Genomic DNA, 14,908 nt, shown 5'->3' on the forward strand with positions numbered 1-14,908 from the left:
AAAAAAAAAACTGTGAAAACTGAAAATGAAACACTTCTTTTATTCGTGTGTACTGCTTGATGAATCCCTTTAACAGTGAAGAATCAAACCATTAGATTTGTATAGGGGAATCCATGACCAGCAGGTATATCCCTGTCATAAGGTTTTTACAGGTATAGAGCCAGTGGGAAGAAAAGGTTGGAAAAGGGAGGTGAAAGTTTCCCAGGATATAGACTGTGCAGTGAACAAAGCTTCTTTAAAGCCCCAAGGTCACGTAGGCTTGCATAGCTTTTGGCCTGATAACATCCTTTCCTGCCCTACCCTGCTCTGAAGTGGTTCTTTTGCTGTCCAGCAGAAGAACGCTTTGTTGTTTATAGAAAAACTAAGAGGTTTTAAAATAGTTTTGTGATTCTGTCAATTTTTTAATATGGAAAGAGGAAAGCATAGATAGATACATGCCCCTTGTCCAGATTGCCAGCTGATGGTACTGGAGTACTTTGAAGTTCATTTGTGTGGAGGTGTTCTTCCAGAGGATGGGAAATAACCTGGTAGATGCACTGTAAGTTTGTTACAGGAATGCTGGTTGAAGATCCCAACTTTGTGCTATGTTTGACTAAGCAGTCACATATGGGAAAACCTCCTCATCCCTCATTCCCAGTAGTGCATTGTGGGCTGGCTGACTGTCAGGGCCAGTTTTATATTTTCTGTATCATGTTTGAAACTGATTCTTCTTAAATATTTGTAGTCCCTGCTGAAAAAACAAAACAAATCACACTATTCTCAATCTTGTGTTTATATAACCGTTGCTGTTTGATTTTTTTTTTTAAAGCATGTTTGTGCACAAGAGACTGATAAAGTAGCAATGCCCATTTTAAAATTCAGTACAGATGGCTGCTCTCAGTAGCATTCCACTTAGTTCAAAACAATGGACAAAATGTTAAAATATGCATGTTCTGCATGATAAAGGAAGGGTATAACATGCACAGAGCATATATTCATTTTGACACAGATTTTATTTAATAAAATATCAGTGTGAAAGTTAGGCGTCCTTATGGATTTCTTACATCTCCATGGTAGATGTTTAAATTTGTACTCTAGCAGTAGCAGTAGCAGAATGTAAGCAGTTGTAGTGTCCCTTATTATTTGTTTTCTATTCTAGCATGTTTCTTAACAAGCAGAGAGGTAAGGAATTAATTTAAAAATGCCCACTAATTCCTAGATGGAACTGTAAACATTTTTCTTATCTTGCTCCTAAAGAAAGCTGGTTGCAATTTTTAGGACCTTTTTATCTTGTTGTGGCGTATTTATTAATAAATTTGAAAATTACAGACCTAAATAATACAGAATCACAAACTTGGTGTAGAACTTTAGTATAGGGATGGTCTACTTAATTGAGATTGCTTTTTATCACATGTAGTATTCTTTTTTTTAAGGTATCTAAGAAAGTTGCAGACTTGATTCTTGAAAAACAGCCTGCATATGTTCAGGTAAGACAACTGACAGTCACTTTTTAAGAGTAAACCACTCCATTTTGTGCTTTTGTAATGCTACACTTGTTTCATTGGAGATTAAATCTAGTAATTCGTTAGCAGAGATGCTAGTGCCTGTTTGTAACTAGCTGCCTATGTGTGCTGAGCCTGTATCTGTACAGTGAAAAGAACCAAGGGTGTACTGAACTGAAGACCCTTAGGGTGATAAAGGCTTTGGCATATGACGGTTTTAGGAAGGATTTCTGAAAACATGAATTCGCAGGCTCGACTAATACCTGCCATGGACTTGAACAGGAGCTCCTCTAGTGCCTGTGTTTAGGAATGGTTTCAGATCTTTTTCTGTAAGAGAAAACAACAATGACCTTTCTTAAGAGCACTTACCCAGAAACCTGCCACTATTCTCAGGCAGTTGTGAGAAGAAAGCATCTAAGAAAAGACGGAGCTAGAAATAGACCCTCAGTTTGTCAAAGATCTCAGAGAGCGAAACAAAGCAAAACTGCTTTAGTAGTTCTGCTTGCAGCAGAATACTGACACGTCTTCTCTCCTTGATCCCATAAGATAACTGGAACAGCTATCATAATGAGTGTCTAAAGATAAGGTGTTATTTACTGCCTATTTGTTTTTAATAATGCCCCTGTACATTTGATCAGCTCTGCTGATTTTATTGATCTTTCCAGGAAATTACAGTGAGAATTCTGTGAAAACTTGGGATTGTTAGTCTGAGAATTATCCTGAGGTGGATAATTCTGTGTGTGTACAGCGCCTTGCGTAAGCATTGTCATACCAGTGATTATGGCAATTGTCATTTCAGTCAAGAAGCTGGAGAGAGTGTGGGAGGGCAATGATGGCTGCGTTTGGTGGTGGAGGTCTCTCTCTTTTCTTTTTTTCCTCTCCTCCTCTCCTTTCTTCTCTCCCTCCTTAACCTTCTTCCTGTTACATCCTTTCCTTCCTTGCCTCCTGCCTCTCAGCTGATACACTGTTGCTGCAGGCTAGGGCTTGTACCTCCTGGGTGTTAACCCATGGTAGGTGTCGTGGGGCTGGAATTATTTTCCTCCTTCATACAGAGAGCACAACTTCCTCTTGTGTTTGTGGCCCACACATCTTGCCTTAGTGAACTTGCGAGTGTCACGTCTGTGCTCTGGCATTTTGCTGGTTAGAAGGAGGAATGCTGCTCTTTAAAGAAAAAAGGAGGGTGAGCATTGCTTGTGTCGTCTCCTGCAATAGCTGATGGAAGAAGAAAGGGTACTATTATTTCAGTTTTAGTTAAAGGAGCCAGGTGGGGAGGCTATTGGGGAAGGAGGCTGGTAAGTGCTCTAGTGGTCAAGTCTTTGGAAGACAGCGTAGAGGAGGACAGAAAGGGTAATTGTATGGTATGAAGGCCTTCTGGTATAATTTTGCTGTTGTGCATGTTTGGAATTGATGTTGTTGAGTGAGTGCTGCTTTTTCTGAATCCAGCAGCTTCATTGAAAACCCCCTCTCAGTGCATAATAGTACTGTAGAGAATACACTTCTTGCATTTTTCTCTGTAATGCTCATGTACTTATCCCAGCAACATCTTAGTGAGGTGCACATGTTTTATACCAAGATGTTCTTTCAGGTGTTCCAAAGGGACAGTTAAAACCCATTATGCCAGTAAGAATCTTTTAAAAACATTTCTCAAATACAGGCTTACACAGTTATTCTTGTTGGTACACTTACTCGTCAGAGGTTTCTGGTGAGTGTCATAAGACTCATGTTCCCACTGGCTCATGAAATGAGCCTCCTGATGTGCTGTGGGTACTTTGTAGTAGCAGCTCCCATTCAGCGTCCAATTATAGTAACAGCAAACAAAAGAAGCAAAAACTGCAGTTGACTCTCTGTCTCCTGGACATCTGTTTCCACTGCGCAAAGGAAAGTACGGGGAAGTCATGGTTTGCACCACATTCCTAGTATGAAGTACTGGTCTAACAGGCACTAGTCTGGGCTGAGAGAGGCATGGCACAGACACAAGGCAAGGGGTTTATAGTTTTCCCTTCTCCTTAGAAAGAAAGGCATGCTTTAGAACAACCAGTGGGTGGAGGATTGTCTTTGAGAAGAGAAAAAATGTATTCAGCCCTAAATACGGGATGGAAGACTCCCTCTCTGGGGACCATTAGGCTGCACTTGCTCCCTGTGCTGCTCCATCTAGCCACATTTAAAGGAGAGATTTTACAGAATCTTTGCAAGAGATGAGACTGGAATGGAGTCTCTCCTTATTGTATGCGTTTCCTCATGAAGGAGGAAACAATGGCCCTTTGAATAGCTCTGACATTAGCAAAGTATGTTTTTAGTGAGAAGTAGCTACTGAGGAAAGTAATCTTTGAATTTGGTTTCTTTAAAATATTATGCATATCAGCAACTAAGCTGTCGTTTTTCCAAAAGCAATGTTGTTAACATAAAACACATAAAACACATCTTTTTGGTGAAAGATGCAGCACAGTGATTAGTCAGAATTACTTTTATCTTTGAAGACTGACCAGGAGCTGATCTTAAACTGAACTAAACTTTAAACATTTTTTTTTGCTTGTCATATCTTTAGAATTAGATTAGTTTTCAAAGTGAAAATCTCCCTTCTCCCCATGGAAAGCACTTGAGATGTTTTGAAATGATGAGCAGTATTTTAAAAAAATATTTTTTTTCTTTAGTGTTGGGAGAGCATTCACTTTTCCACAGTACTGTTCCTAACAAAATAAATCCTAATAGATGTATTAAAATTTTTCTTTATTTAAAGGAATTGAGATTATCCTAGGCACTTCACAAAGTCAAAATCAAGCTAAATTTAGGTCACCTGTGCTGAAGAATTTTCAGCTGAAATTCAACAGGATACATTTAACATTCATTATAAAGTGACATCTGTTAAATTGGTAGAACACAAGTGCTCCTGAACAAGAAAATCCAGTGTGAAACATGATTTTTTTTAATTTGCTTTTCTGCTTCCTGGCATAGTAGTGCAAAGTAAACCCTGTGCCTCTCTCCCTGAAGCTTTGATCCTTCTGCTGTAGTCCAGTAATGGTACAGAGATTCTTAGGCTAAATGTACAGAATAAAAATGTAGAGGGTCCCACTGCTATGAAAATGGATTTCAAGTATCTTTCTTCAAAAGAGAATTGTATTGTAAAGATAATTTACATTAATGTTACATTCCAATGCTTAGCATATATAAAATGATGAAAAAATAACACATAGAGTAGCACTACAAAGTCATTATAACATCTCAAGAGAAACCTGCTGATCACTGGTCTTCACTGGTGTGTAGCACGACTTTGACTTGTATATTTATTTATTATTCTCTCTGTAGGAACTTGAACGTGTTACATCATTGCAGACTGGCCTTCAGTTAGCAGCTGTTATTTGCACAAATGGAAGAAGGTATCTTGCTTAAATAATGGCAGATATTGAAAGGGGGAAAAAGTATTTAAGAATAAATTTGTAAACCCAGAAGTTTGCTTTGATGGACATGTTCGAAATTATTAGAAATAAGTTTTATTTTACATATCCTCGAAGATTATGCTAATTTTTAACTTTTGCAGACACCTGAATGTAGCAAAGGAAGGCTTCACACAAACTAGTTTGGGGCTTCTTGCAAATCAAAGGAAACGACAGCTGCTTATTGGACTGCTAAAGTCTCTGAGAACAATAAAAACACTGGTATGTGCAGTTGTTTTTGTTTAATGGCAAAATATTTTTCTTCATTTCTGTTTGGTTATCACTGCTTTTTTTTTTTTTTAATTTTCAGCAAAGAACTGATGTGCGTTTGAGTGAGATGTTGGAGGTAAGTCCCTGCCAGACTATTATAATTTGAAGCTATTCTAAGTCTGCATTTGCAGTCATCTTAATTTTGTCCCTTCTTTCCTTCCTCTTGCAAACAGGCTATGGGTATGTGCATGTGGTGAAATTACCTTTTATTCTTTTTTTAAATGTTGTGAGAAATACTTCATATCAAATCAGATAGCCCCTGTGCTGGGTAGGGGAGTATTTTCTGCCAAAGACTCAATCCTGCCTGTGGATCTGAGCACTGAGAGTTGAGTTAGTTCAGTAAGAGTGCTGTGGAGTCTTCACTCCCCTCTCCACCCTTGACTTAGACTTCTCTTCTGGCCTTAGCTTGATCTTTGGAAGAAAAAAGAAGGTGAGATTTAGCTGATTGTTGATATGCTGGGTCTGGATAAAGTACTTCTGGTATATTACTGTACAAATTTATATATGGGCTCCCTACTTAATATTTTATTTCTAAGTGTAGTAGCTTCTCTCCTTATTCATTGGGTTGGCTTTTTAATAGTTGTAAAAAACATTGCAGCATGCAGGCCATGACACTGAAAATGACTGCCTAAAAATGCAGTAGATACTGCACAGAGCAAAAAAAAAAGATCTTGTCTTAAAGTGATTAAATTATATGAAAGACAACTTCAGGACTTTATTGAAAAATATATTTAATCATGTAGTGTAACAATTTTGACTTGCTACTTTGCCAAATATTTCCGGCTAATACTGGATGGAATGTGATAATGATAATCTCTAGTTACTAAATTTGGAAATAGAGTCTTAATAGTTTTAACTCTGAAGATTCTTTGAGTTTAATTCCATCTTGGGTAGCACACCTTGTCTCAGTGCACTTCCTTATTCTTTACCAGGCAAGAATGTGTTAACGTACAGACTGCGTAAACATGTCTTCTGCTCAGTAAACCCTGCACAGTGATTAGCTTTTAATTTCTGTGCTGCATTTTGTTGTACAGAAAATCAGCTCTTTGCTGGCTACTGGTAGGAGTTGTCTTGAGATGGAGGTGTAGGTGTTGCATGCACACACAGAACTGAAATAATTTCTCAGTGACTTTTCAACTTTAATGGCTGGAACTGCCCTTTCTGGCTAAGTGCAGTTTTAGAGCTGTGCTCAGTGTCTGTTCCCAACAAGGTATCCCAGGTATTGGCCAATTTACTGTCCTTACTCCAAGAGAAGTTAGTAGCTTGGAATAAGCATGAGAGCTGTTAGTAGCCATTCACAAAGGAACATTTAGATAGGGTTTCCACTTGGAAAAAGACCAGACATGGAGCTGTACTAACTTATAGGGGTGAGATGCATCTGGAATATGTTAGTAGCATATGTTATGCAGGCAGGCTTTCTGGTTTGAGTGCTGTTAGACCTAATGGAGCAAGTACCAAGTTTCCAGTGGAGAAAGGTGGAAAGATCTGTAAATGCAGCAATCGTTTTAGACCAATGTACTGTTCTGTTTTCATCTAGTGGATAATGTGTGGGGTTTTTTGTGTTTTTAGCTAAACTTGATCTACATTAGAATGCTGCCGTTAAAACCAATTTAGTTTCAGAAAATCCTTTATGATAATAGCCAAATATAAATTGCCCATGCATTTTTACTCTGCAGTCAATGACTTTTGAATTCCAGTAACAGCTTTGCATTTGACCTCTCTGAAGCATATAATATAATGGATGTAATTAGGGCATAAATGGAAGCTCTCAGCTATTAAAGAGGGTTTTCCTTCTTCCAAGAGCCTTTCTGGCCTCATATCTAATAGAATTCAAGAATAGTAGTTATACCCAAGGCCTTGTCTATGTTCTGTTGTCAAGATCCTGGGGTTTTACATTTTTATCTGTATGTCTTTGTTTCGATTTTGTCCTGGTGTCTGCATGTACTTTGTGGGTGATCTATCTGTTGGATATTCGTCTTATAAATTAGGACAAAATTTCCATATTTTTTTCCGGAAGTATGTTCTTTTTCTCCTGGGGCCTTGTGTGAGCCAGTTGTCTTTAAATTCATTTCTAATTAGCTGTAGAATGTGCCAAATTAAATAGTGTCTATTTGGGCATGAAGTTGGAGTGTTTCACTTGTCTCTTTTTGGGTTTTGTAAACTATGGCAGCAGCCTGCCAGTGCCTGAACTGCTTTCTTTCCTTGCTTATGAACAGATCACATGGTATTAAAAAAGGTTTGAAAGTTAACTGCGAAAATATTAGTTGGTTTGTAATAAAAACTTGCTGATAGGTTTTGTATGAATGCATGAGTGAACAAAACAGCAAGTTATTTGCATAAGGTAATGTAATACATGGTGTTTTCAGATGTTGCTAATATGTTGTCTGTTTCTAATTCTAAACTGCTTGCACAATAAATTCTGAAATAGAGCCTCACTCATTTCCTTCAACTTTACTGTATAGACATAAACAAAATAGATGAACAAAATGTTTTGTTCTTAATGTTTATACATAAGCATGCAAGCAAAAATGGGTGCTGCAGTGTTTGCTTCAAAAGCCAAATTAGCTTTCCATTGTGTTTTATCCTAAGGAAGAGGACTATCCAGGAGCTATTCAGCTGTGCTTGGAATGCCAGAAGGCTGCCAGCACTTTCAAACATTACAGTTGTATAAGGTAAGGTGACATTGTGCAGATTTCAGCTTCTGTATGATTTATAAATGGTATAAACCAGTGATCATTAATTCTTATTCTCTAAAGCAGCTTTGATTGAAATTTAATTTGCTGCTTAGAAAAGTAAAATTGAGGCATATATAAAAGCATAAGCTTTCTCAGTAGTTTCCCCCCTCCCTGTACCACTACTAACCAGTCTTCACAATCATAACACTTTATAATCTATGTTTGGACTATGTCATTGTTTTGTAGCTGTTGTAGTATGTCATCAGGTAAAGTTTCAACTAAGACTGAGTTATAACTGTGCTACAACCTGCAGCCTAGAAATACCTGAGCTAATTTTTTAACAGGCAAGATTATGTTCTGGAATTAATCTACCTACAGCAAGATGGCTTATTGAGGGTAACTTACCCTGATTCTTGGCAATGAAACTAGCAAGCGTAGAGCTTCATGCTGTCATGGAGAAATTGCTTTCAGAACCAGAACTAATTTGAATATCTGCAGTTGCTAGCTTAGAAAGACTTGATGTTTCCGTTGCTTTTTAGAAAGGGGAAAAAAAAAGAATTTTCATTAAGTTCAAATTCTTAATAGATATGTCAATAAAGGAGTAAAATGAAGTGAATTTTGATGTTTCATCCACTAAGATCATTAGATTAATTAGATTTTCTTTTTGTGGTATTTAATTAACTGTTAAATTTGTTGGTAAAGTTCTGACATTGTTTGATCTCCTGTCGGAATAGTTTCTTACTTAGAAGGACCAAAATCTATAAAAACGTATGCTTTTCTTCGCTCTGTCCTCTAAATATACGCTTTGTTGCAACTGCAGAGTAATTGCCCATAAACCCTCGATTTCAGTCTTGTCTATACTGTTGAGTAAGCTCTCCTTAGTATTTATTGCTCTTTCAGATGCTCTGTGCCTCCAAACATTAATCTGATTTATTTTGCATATCTCCTGCATTTTTTTTCTTTCAGAGAGGTTAGCAACATTTATTTGGCTTGAAAAGGCAGCTTCATTTCTTAGAATCTTACACTGCTCATCTGGAAAAATTGTTCTTTAGAGATGTAGGTTAAATTTCACAGTTTCTTTGACTTATATAATTTACACAGAACAGAATTTCAAAGTTTCTGTTCAATGTTGAATCACTTCAAGCTTTTATTGCAGCTTCAAAGTTTATCTCCATTGCACCACGTCCAGTATAGCGAAATTTGGAACTTAAACTAGCAGTTTGTATTTTTGCCATTTGGAATATTTAACTACAAAAGTCATGCTATTTCAAATCTGATAGCATACTGACAAGATACGTGACAAATAGCTGTGAGGATTTACTTTGTTGTTGCACTCAAAAAGATGAGAGAAAAAAATCAGGACTGCTTCTTTATTCTGAGAGAGGTTTTTGAGCTTGTTTTTGTTTGCATTGTGAGAGCAGAAGGACGTTTTAGCTGTAAATCCCAGCCCCAGTGCATACATTTCAGTCTCTGTGCACTGTTTTACTTTCAGAAGTCTGAGAGAATATAACCCACCACAATGGTATGGAATAAAGTCCCACTGACAGGGGATTATGATGCTAGTGTGTCACAGTGACAGCAGGTTAATGATTTATGATAAATTACTAAATTGTGGCTCAGCAGCAAGCAAATATGATTTTTGGAAACAAGAAACTTGGTTTGAAATGTTAATATGATACGTAGTTTGATTTTAATCTTTTTTTTTTTCTTTTATTAATAGTGAGTTGAATTCAAAACTGCAGGACACCTTGGAACAAATAGAGGTAAGTATTAATAGATTTATGTTTAATAGAAGTTAGGATTTAATCTCTGGGTACTAGAGCTTTCTAATGGGATGTTTTTAGCAATTACAGAATGTGCACATTTCTTTCTAATATGGTTGTTGGAATGCTATAGTCATTGGTATTCATGTAGCCTTTTGTGCTGCAGTCAGCTTAAATGCTCTAGAATATGTTATCAAATTTATGAGCCCAGCTCACTAATTGTGCCCACTTTAAGTGGTAAATCAGTCAAATAAAATAGGCACAAAACAGTTGAGGTACTGGAGCAAAGGTTTGCTCCCTGTCAGGTGAAGATGCACGGTGGTTTTTGGTCCTTGAACTGCTCTGAATTCTTTAGACTAGTCCTAAACAGTTGTGAAAAGTAAATTAGCAGCATGCCAATAGGTTTTTATAAGCTACACAAGAGATCACAGTTTCACTGGAAATTTTAGAGGTCAGCAAACTCGAAACTGCTGGATAGGGCCAGTGCTAAGTCGTGGGAAGTAAAACTTGAACAGCTGAGAAAGATGCAACTAAGACAGAACATTAGTTTAAGTTGGTAGATAGCATTGCAAAAGCAAATGAATATAAAATGGTGTCCTTCTGGAAACTGGTGGCAAAAAAAGCACTCATGAACAATAAAAATTCTTTTAACTCCATTACTAGGTAATTTTGAGCTGGAACTTGTCAAGGTTTTTGTATGTCTAGTAATGTAGATATGTATAATGTATATGTAGTCCATGTAATGCCTACACAGATAATGCATAGTGGGAAACTGAATTAGCCATCCCAGCAGCTCTCTACACCTCTGGTCATATGCTCTTTAGAAAGTCACATTAGTGCATGTACTATCATACCTCGTTTCTTAATTCCCTGTACAATTAGGACTTTGTTAAATTTCCTTCACTTACGCCTTTGTACTTTTGCTTTCTTGCAAAAGTTTTCTTTGTTCTTTTGCTCTTTCACTGATACGTGGTCTATTCAGAGCATGGCTCATTCAGAAGGGCTAGTGAAATTTCTGTTTTCTCACTGCCACATAGGCCAGTCATTAAACTTGTCTTTTTTATTTTCATTTCTATTGCTTTCATATGCATGCCATTTATTCCTTGTGAGCAAACATTGCAGTTGCTTTAAAGGAGACATGCATCTTTACTTCCTTCCAGTAACAGTTTGTGGAGCAAACTCTGTGTGTACTAAAACATGGTAAAATATGCCCTGTAGAGTGGTGATAGCAATTCACAGCTACCCAAATAATAATACTCAAGATTTTTAGTTATTATTTGTGAATTTATAGAAATATCTTTTTTCTCTCCTGTGAAAGTATGTTATTTTCTGATGGAATTATGTCTATATGTAGGGGAGAATGTAAATCATCCTGGGGTTCATAGAGTGTTCCTGTGAAATGTGTGTTCTAATTCATATAGAATCATATTCTGCTAATTAATATTTTAATAATGAGCCTTCTCAGCAGTAGACTGCCTCTGCTTGTGTCCATTCCTTTTTTTTTTTTTTTCTCCCCTTGTAATTTAGGTTTTCACATTGACCTTACTTTTATACTATGTTACAAATAAAATGCAAGGTGGCTATAGTGGAAAGAACTGTTCAAAAATGCAGCTGAAAAGATTAATGTGTTCTGTGTTTATGAGCTCTGTTCATGAGCAGTTAGATATTCCTGTTTCTCTCATGGTACAACTGTTCTGCATGAAGTAAGAGAAGGAAATATTTTTCTTTTAAAATTGGTATATGACTGTTTCAGTTTGCTGAGTAACCCTTTAAAGAAGTTCTGAAACTTTAGGTTGCTTGTCCTTTTACCGTTTTGCTTAGGAAAAAAATATTTGTATTCTACTCTCCTTTTTTTGTGCTTAAAGAAAATATTGCTTAAAATCTTAAAAAAACCCAACAAAATAAAATACATCCCCAAACCCAACAGCTACAACACTCCTCAGATCTCTAGGATTAAAATCCATAAATATTTAGTGGCTAATGAAGTAAGTAATGAAGATTTTCCAGAGGAGTAAGTAAAAGTACTTAGGAACTAAACAACCATCTCCTGTGGTTTCTGTTTGCAAGAGTAAGATTACATTGCAAGATCCTTAAATAATAAGAATTGAAATGGCTTTAGTGACAAGCAAGGAGAGAAAATATCTGCTAGCTTTGTATGTTATCATATGTTATCCATTCTTGTTTTCTTTTCTTGCATTGTTGATTGAAAAGAACTAGAATGGGGCTGTGCATCCCTGAATATATTACAGTGTCTGAGTGAGAATTGTGATATTAAGATACAAGGTCAAATTCTTGGAAGCCTTATTAGTTAGTCATTAAGTATATGATCCTACTTTAGTTTTTTTTAATTCAGTGACAAATAATAAATGATCTTCGTTTATTGCAAAGCTGTTCAGTATGCTCAGACACAGCTCTCACGGCAGAACTAGTAATTGTGTGTGTGTGCACACATGCACTTTCTCCTATCGTACTGATCGTTGTGCTGGTATAGTACTCCATAAATTACTTATTTCACAGTGAACTTTTAAGTGAGACAGTGTTAATTCCATTTAATAGATGGAGGTCAGAGAGTTAAGAAGTCTATAATTGAATTGCTGGAGCTGAAACACCTGTGGACATTTTCATTTTTTTCCCCCAGATCTGGGTTTTTCTTAGGAGTGGGAATAGAGCAAGTTAGAAATCCTAGCTCTCCCATATATTGGTGCTAGACCTTCTCAAAGTAAACACGCTTTGAATTTGTCTCTAGTGAATTAGTGTACTTTTTACTGTGCTCGTTCTTGGAAATGGTAGAACTGTTTTGGCTGACAGAAGTTTCAGACTGAAGTACTGCAGGCTGCAAGAAGTAACATTTGAGCACCTCAAAATAGTCCAGTAATGTAGAGTCTTGGCTTAATGTACCATAATTATTAGATAGTTTAAATAAGCATCTTTTCCTCACTTGCTGTTGCCTAAGTAATGTATTCCTTGGCCTGTTTTTATCAAGTGTTTAACACTTTTTTTTTTCTTCATTTATATAGGAACAATTGGACGTAGCACTCTCCAAAATATGCAAGAACTTTGATATCAGTCATTACACAAAGGTTCAGCAAAAAAAAAAAACACAGGTTAGTACTCATCTTCTGAGTAAGTTACAAAGAACAGTGGTGTAACGGTGTGAAGTGTTGAGTACTGTGGTGGAAATTTATTTTCCTAATTCTGATGAATCTTGCTGAGTATACAAAGTTTTATACTGCTCAGATAATTTAACAGTAATGGCTAAAGGTAAACTGTATTACTGTAACATGTAGCTTTTTGGACATTGTATAACTGTAACAGTTCCATATTTCAGCTCTATTTATAATGCTATTTGCTTTATTAATTGTATTTGGGCATATGAACGCTATTTTTCATAGCTAGGTCCCTGTTGCTCAGTTGTGTGCAACCTGTACCTTGTATGTGTGCATTCCCATTTTATATTGTACTCAAGTGCAACAGGAATGAAGGTGTGAGGAGATTTTTTTTTTGACAACAAAGTATGAGATAAGGCATGTCAAACCTATGCTGTAGATATGTTCTAAATGTTACATCTCTGCATGCCTTGAGACTTTTGTATGTAAATAGGAGTAGGCCTAAACTTTCCAATAGGTGCACTACCTTCTGTAGGTGCACTGCCTTGAGGCTTCAGGTGTTTTGTCTGGGAAGGTGGTGAACTTGTTTCCTTCTGAAGCAGATATGAAGTGTTGTAGCTACTTCCAAACTCCTGTGACATAAAGAGGGTAAGGAGAGGAGAAAGTCCTGGAGGCATCTTTTGTCAGTGATTGGTATTCTTAACATAGTGAGGCTAAACATGGTGGTGCCAGTGCAGCAATGATCTTTTGGTTATTGAAGAGATTCCTCCAGAAGGCTTTAGATGCTAAAGAACATGTTAAACTGCCTGTCTCCTGATGAAGGCAGGACAAGAACCCCATTCATTCTTTATTATGCTTGGTTTTTTTTAATGTTTCCCAGTGTTCAGAAGCGTGGCTGACATTAGAATGCCTTTTTTGGGTTTGTTTTAAAATTTTTGTTTGGTTTTTGTTTGTTTCTACTTCGAAGCTTTCTAGTAAAGTAGGGTTCTTTTTCCGTGACTTGATTGTGTTAACAGTGTAGCTCTTCAGTAGCATAGAAATGGATTTCTCTTTCCACACTTTGATGATGTGTAGAATTATTGGAGTGCCTAAAGACTGCAACTTAAAATCAGGAAAAAATATTAATTAGGCTTTTCCTTTGTTAGTGCGTTTTATGCAATTTCTTTATTTACCGGACAAAAATAGATATAGTGCATTCACTGCTTTGAAGTCTGCTACATGATACGTTGAGAAAGGCAGACTTTTTTTGTAGAAGAATGAAGTTTCCAAACAAAACAGAAGTGTTAATTTTTACTGTACAGTTTTGCCTGTTCTGTTTTCATGATAGGGTGACTTGTTTTTGCCAGTCTTTTACTTTTGAAGTATGTATTTTGAACTTGTCCTGAAAAGAATTTATTTGCATCATTATTATCTCCCATTTTGACCCTTCCTCATTAAACAAAATGACAAGAACCTTCAGTGTCTTCAGTACTTTTCATGTTTTCATTTGTCATTCTGTTTTCTTTGACTGATTCAAGTTAGGACTAGCTGCAGAAGATCGGTTGTTTGCAGTAGGACTGAAGCAGAATGGCTTATTCATTTCTTATGGGAGTAATTGAGTTCTTAGCTCCTGTCAGTAGCTAAGAATGTCAAATAGCAAGTAGTGAAACTGAACATTTTCAGATCTGCAGGATCTGATAACTTAATTCTGGAATATTAATTATTTTTAATTAATTCTTATATACCGTATGTACTAATTATTAGCATATCTTGAAACAGTGAGAAAATTCAGTGTCCGAAATGGACTAATGTTATGTACAGTGTATTAACAAAGGAAAACAGCCTGACCTGAAACTTCAGCATGATTATGGCAAAACCTATATGTTAGATAGTCATCAGTGTTTAGTACGTGTACTGATATTTTTTGTTCTGGAAGAAGTAAATTTTGTTAAATGTCATATTTGTTTTCATTGCATGGAGTAGTTTTGTAAGAAATTTATTGATGTGATGTACATGCCTTTCTGTAACACTGAATACTACGTTACATTTTTCAAGGAAACCAGTTTTGGCAAGTGGATGGATTGAAGGCTTTCTAATTGTGGTTTTAGCTTTATTAATTGCAAAGGAAATATTTTTATTTTAGTTGGAAGTGTTTCCAGTGGGAAAAACAGCACTGATCTCAACTAATTTCTTTTTGACACA

At 36.4% G+C, this 14,908-nt stretch overlaps 1 protein-coding gene across 1 annotated transcript in view; it reads left to right on the forward strand.

Moving 5' to 3' along the window:
- Positions 1 to 1,412: 1,412 nt before the first annotated feature.
- Positions 1,413 to 14,908, forward strand: part of LOC104461433 (coiled-coil domain-containing protein 132) — a gene marked incomplete at both ends in the record, with an annotated part of 29,381 nt that continues 15,885 nt past the window's right edge. Inside the window, 7 exons of the mRNA XM_010073041.1 lie at positions 1,413 to 1,466; positions 4,785 to 4,855; positions 5,017 to 5,134; positions 5,223 to 5,258; positions 7,772 to 7,854; positions 9,578 to 9,620; positions 12,638 to 12,724. Of these exons, the coding sequence (XP_010071343.1) occupies positions 1,413 to 1,466; positions 4,785 to 4,855; positions 5,017 to 5,134; positions 5,223 to 5,258; positions 7,772 to 7,854; positions 9,578 to 9,620; positions 12,638 to 12,724 (492 nt within the window). The remainder of the gene's footprint in view (positions 1,467 to 4,784; positions 4,856 to 5,016; positions 5,135 to 5,222; positions 5,259 to 7,771; positions 7,855 to 9,577; positions 9,621 to 12,637; positions 12,725 to 14,908) is intronic.

Source organism: Pterocles gutturalis, unplaced genomic scaffold (genome assembly GCF_000699245.1).
Source record: "Pterocles gutturalis isolate BGI_N339 unplaced genomic scaffold, ASM69924v1 scaffold51642, whole genome shotgun sequence".
Classification (NCBI taxonomy): Eukaryota; Metazoa; Chordata; class Aves; order Pterocliformes; family Pteroclidae; genus Pterocles; species Pterocles gutturalis.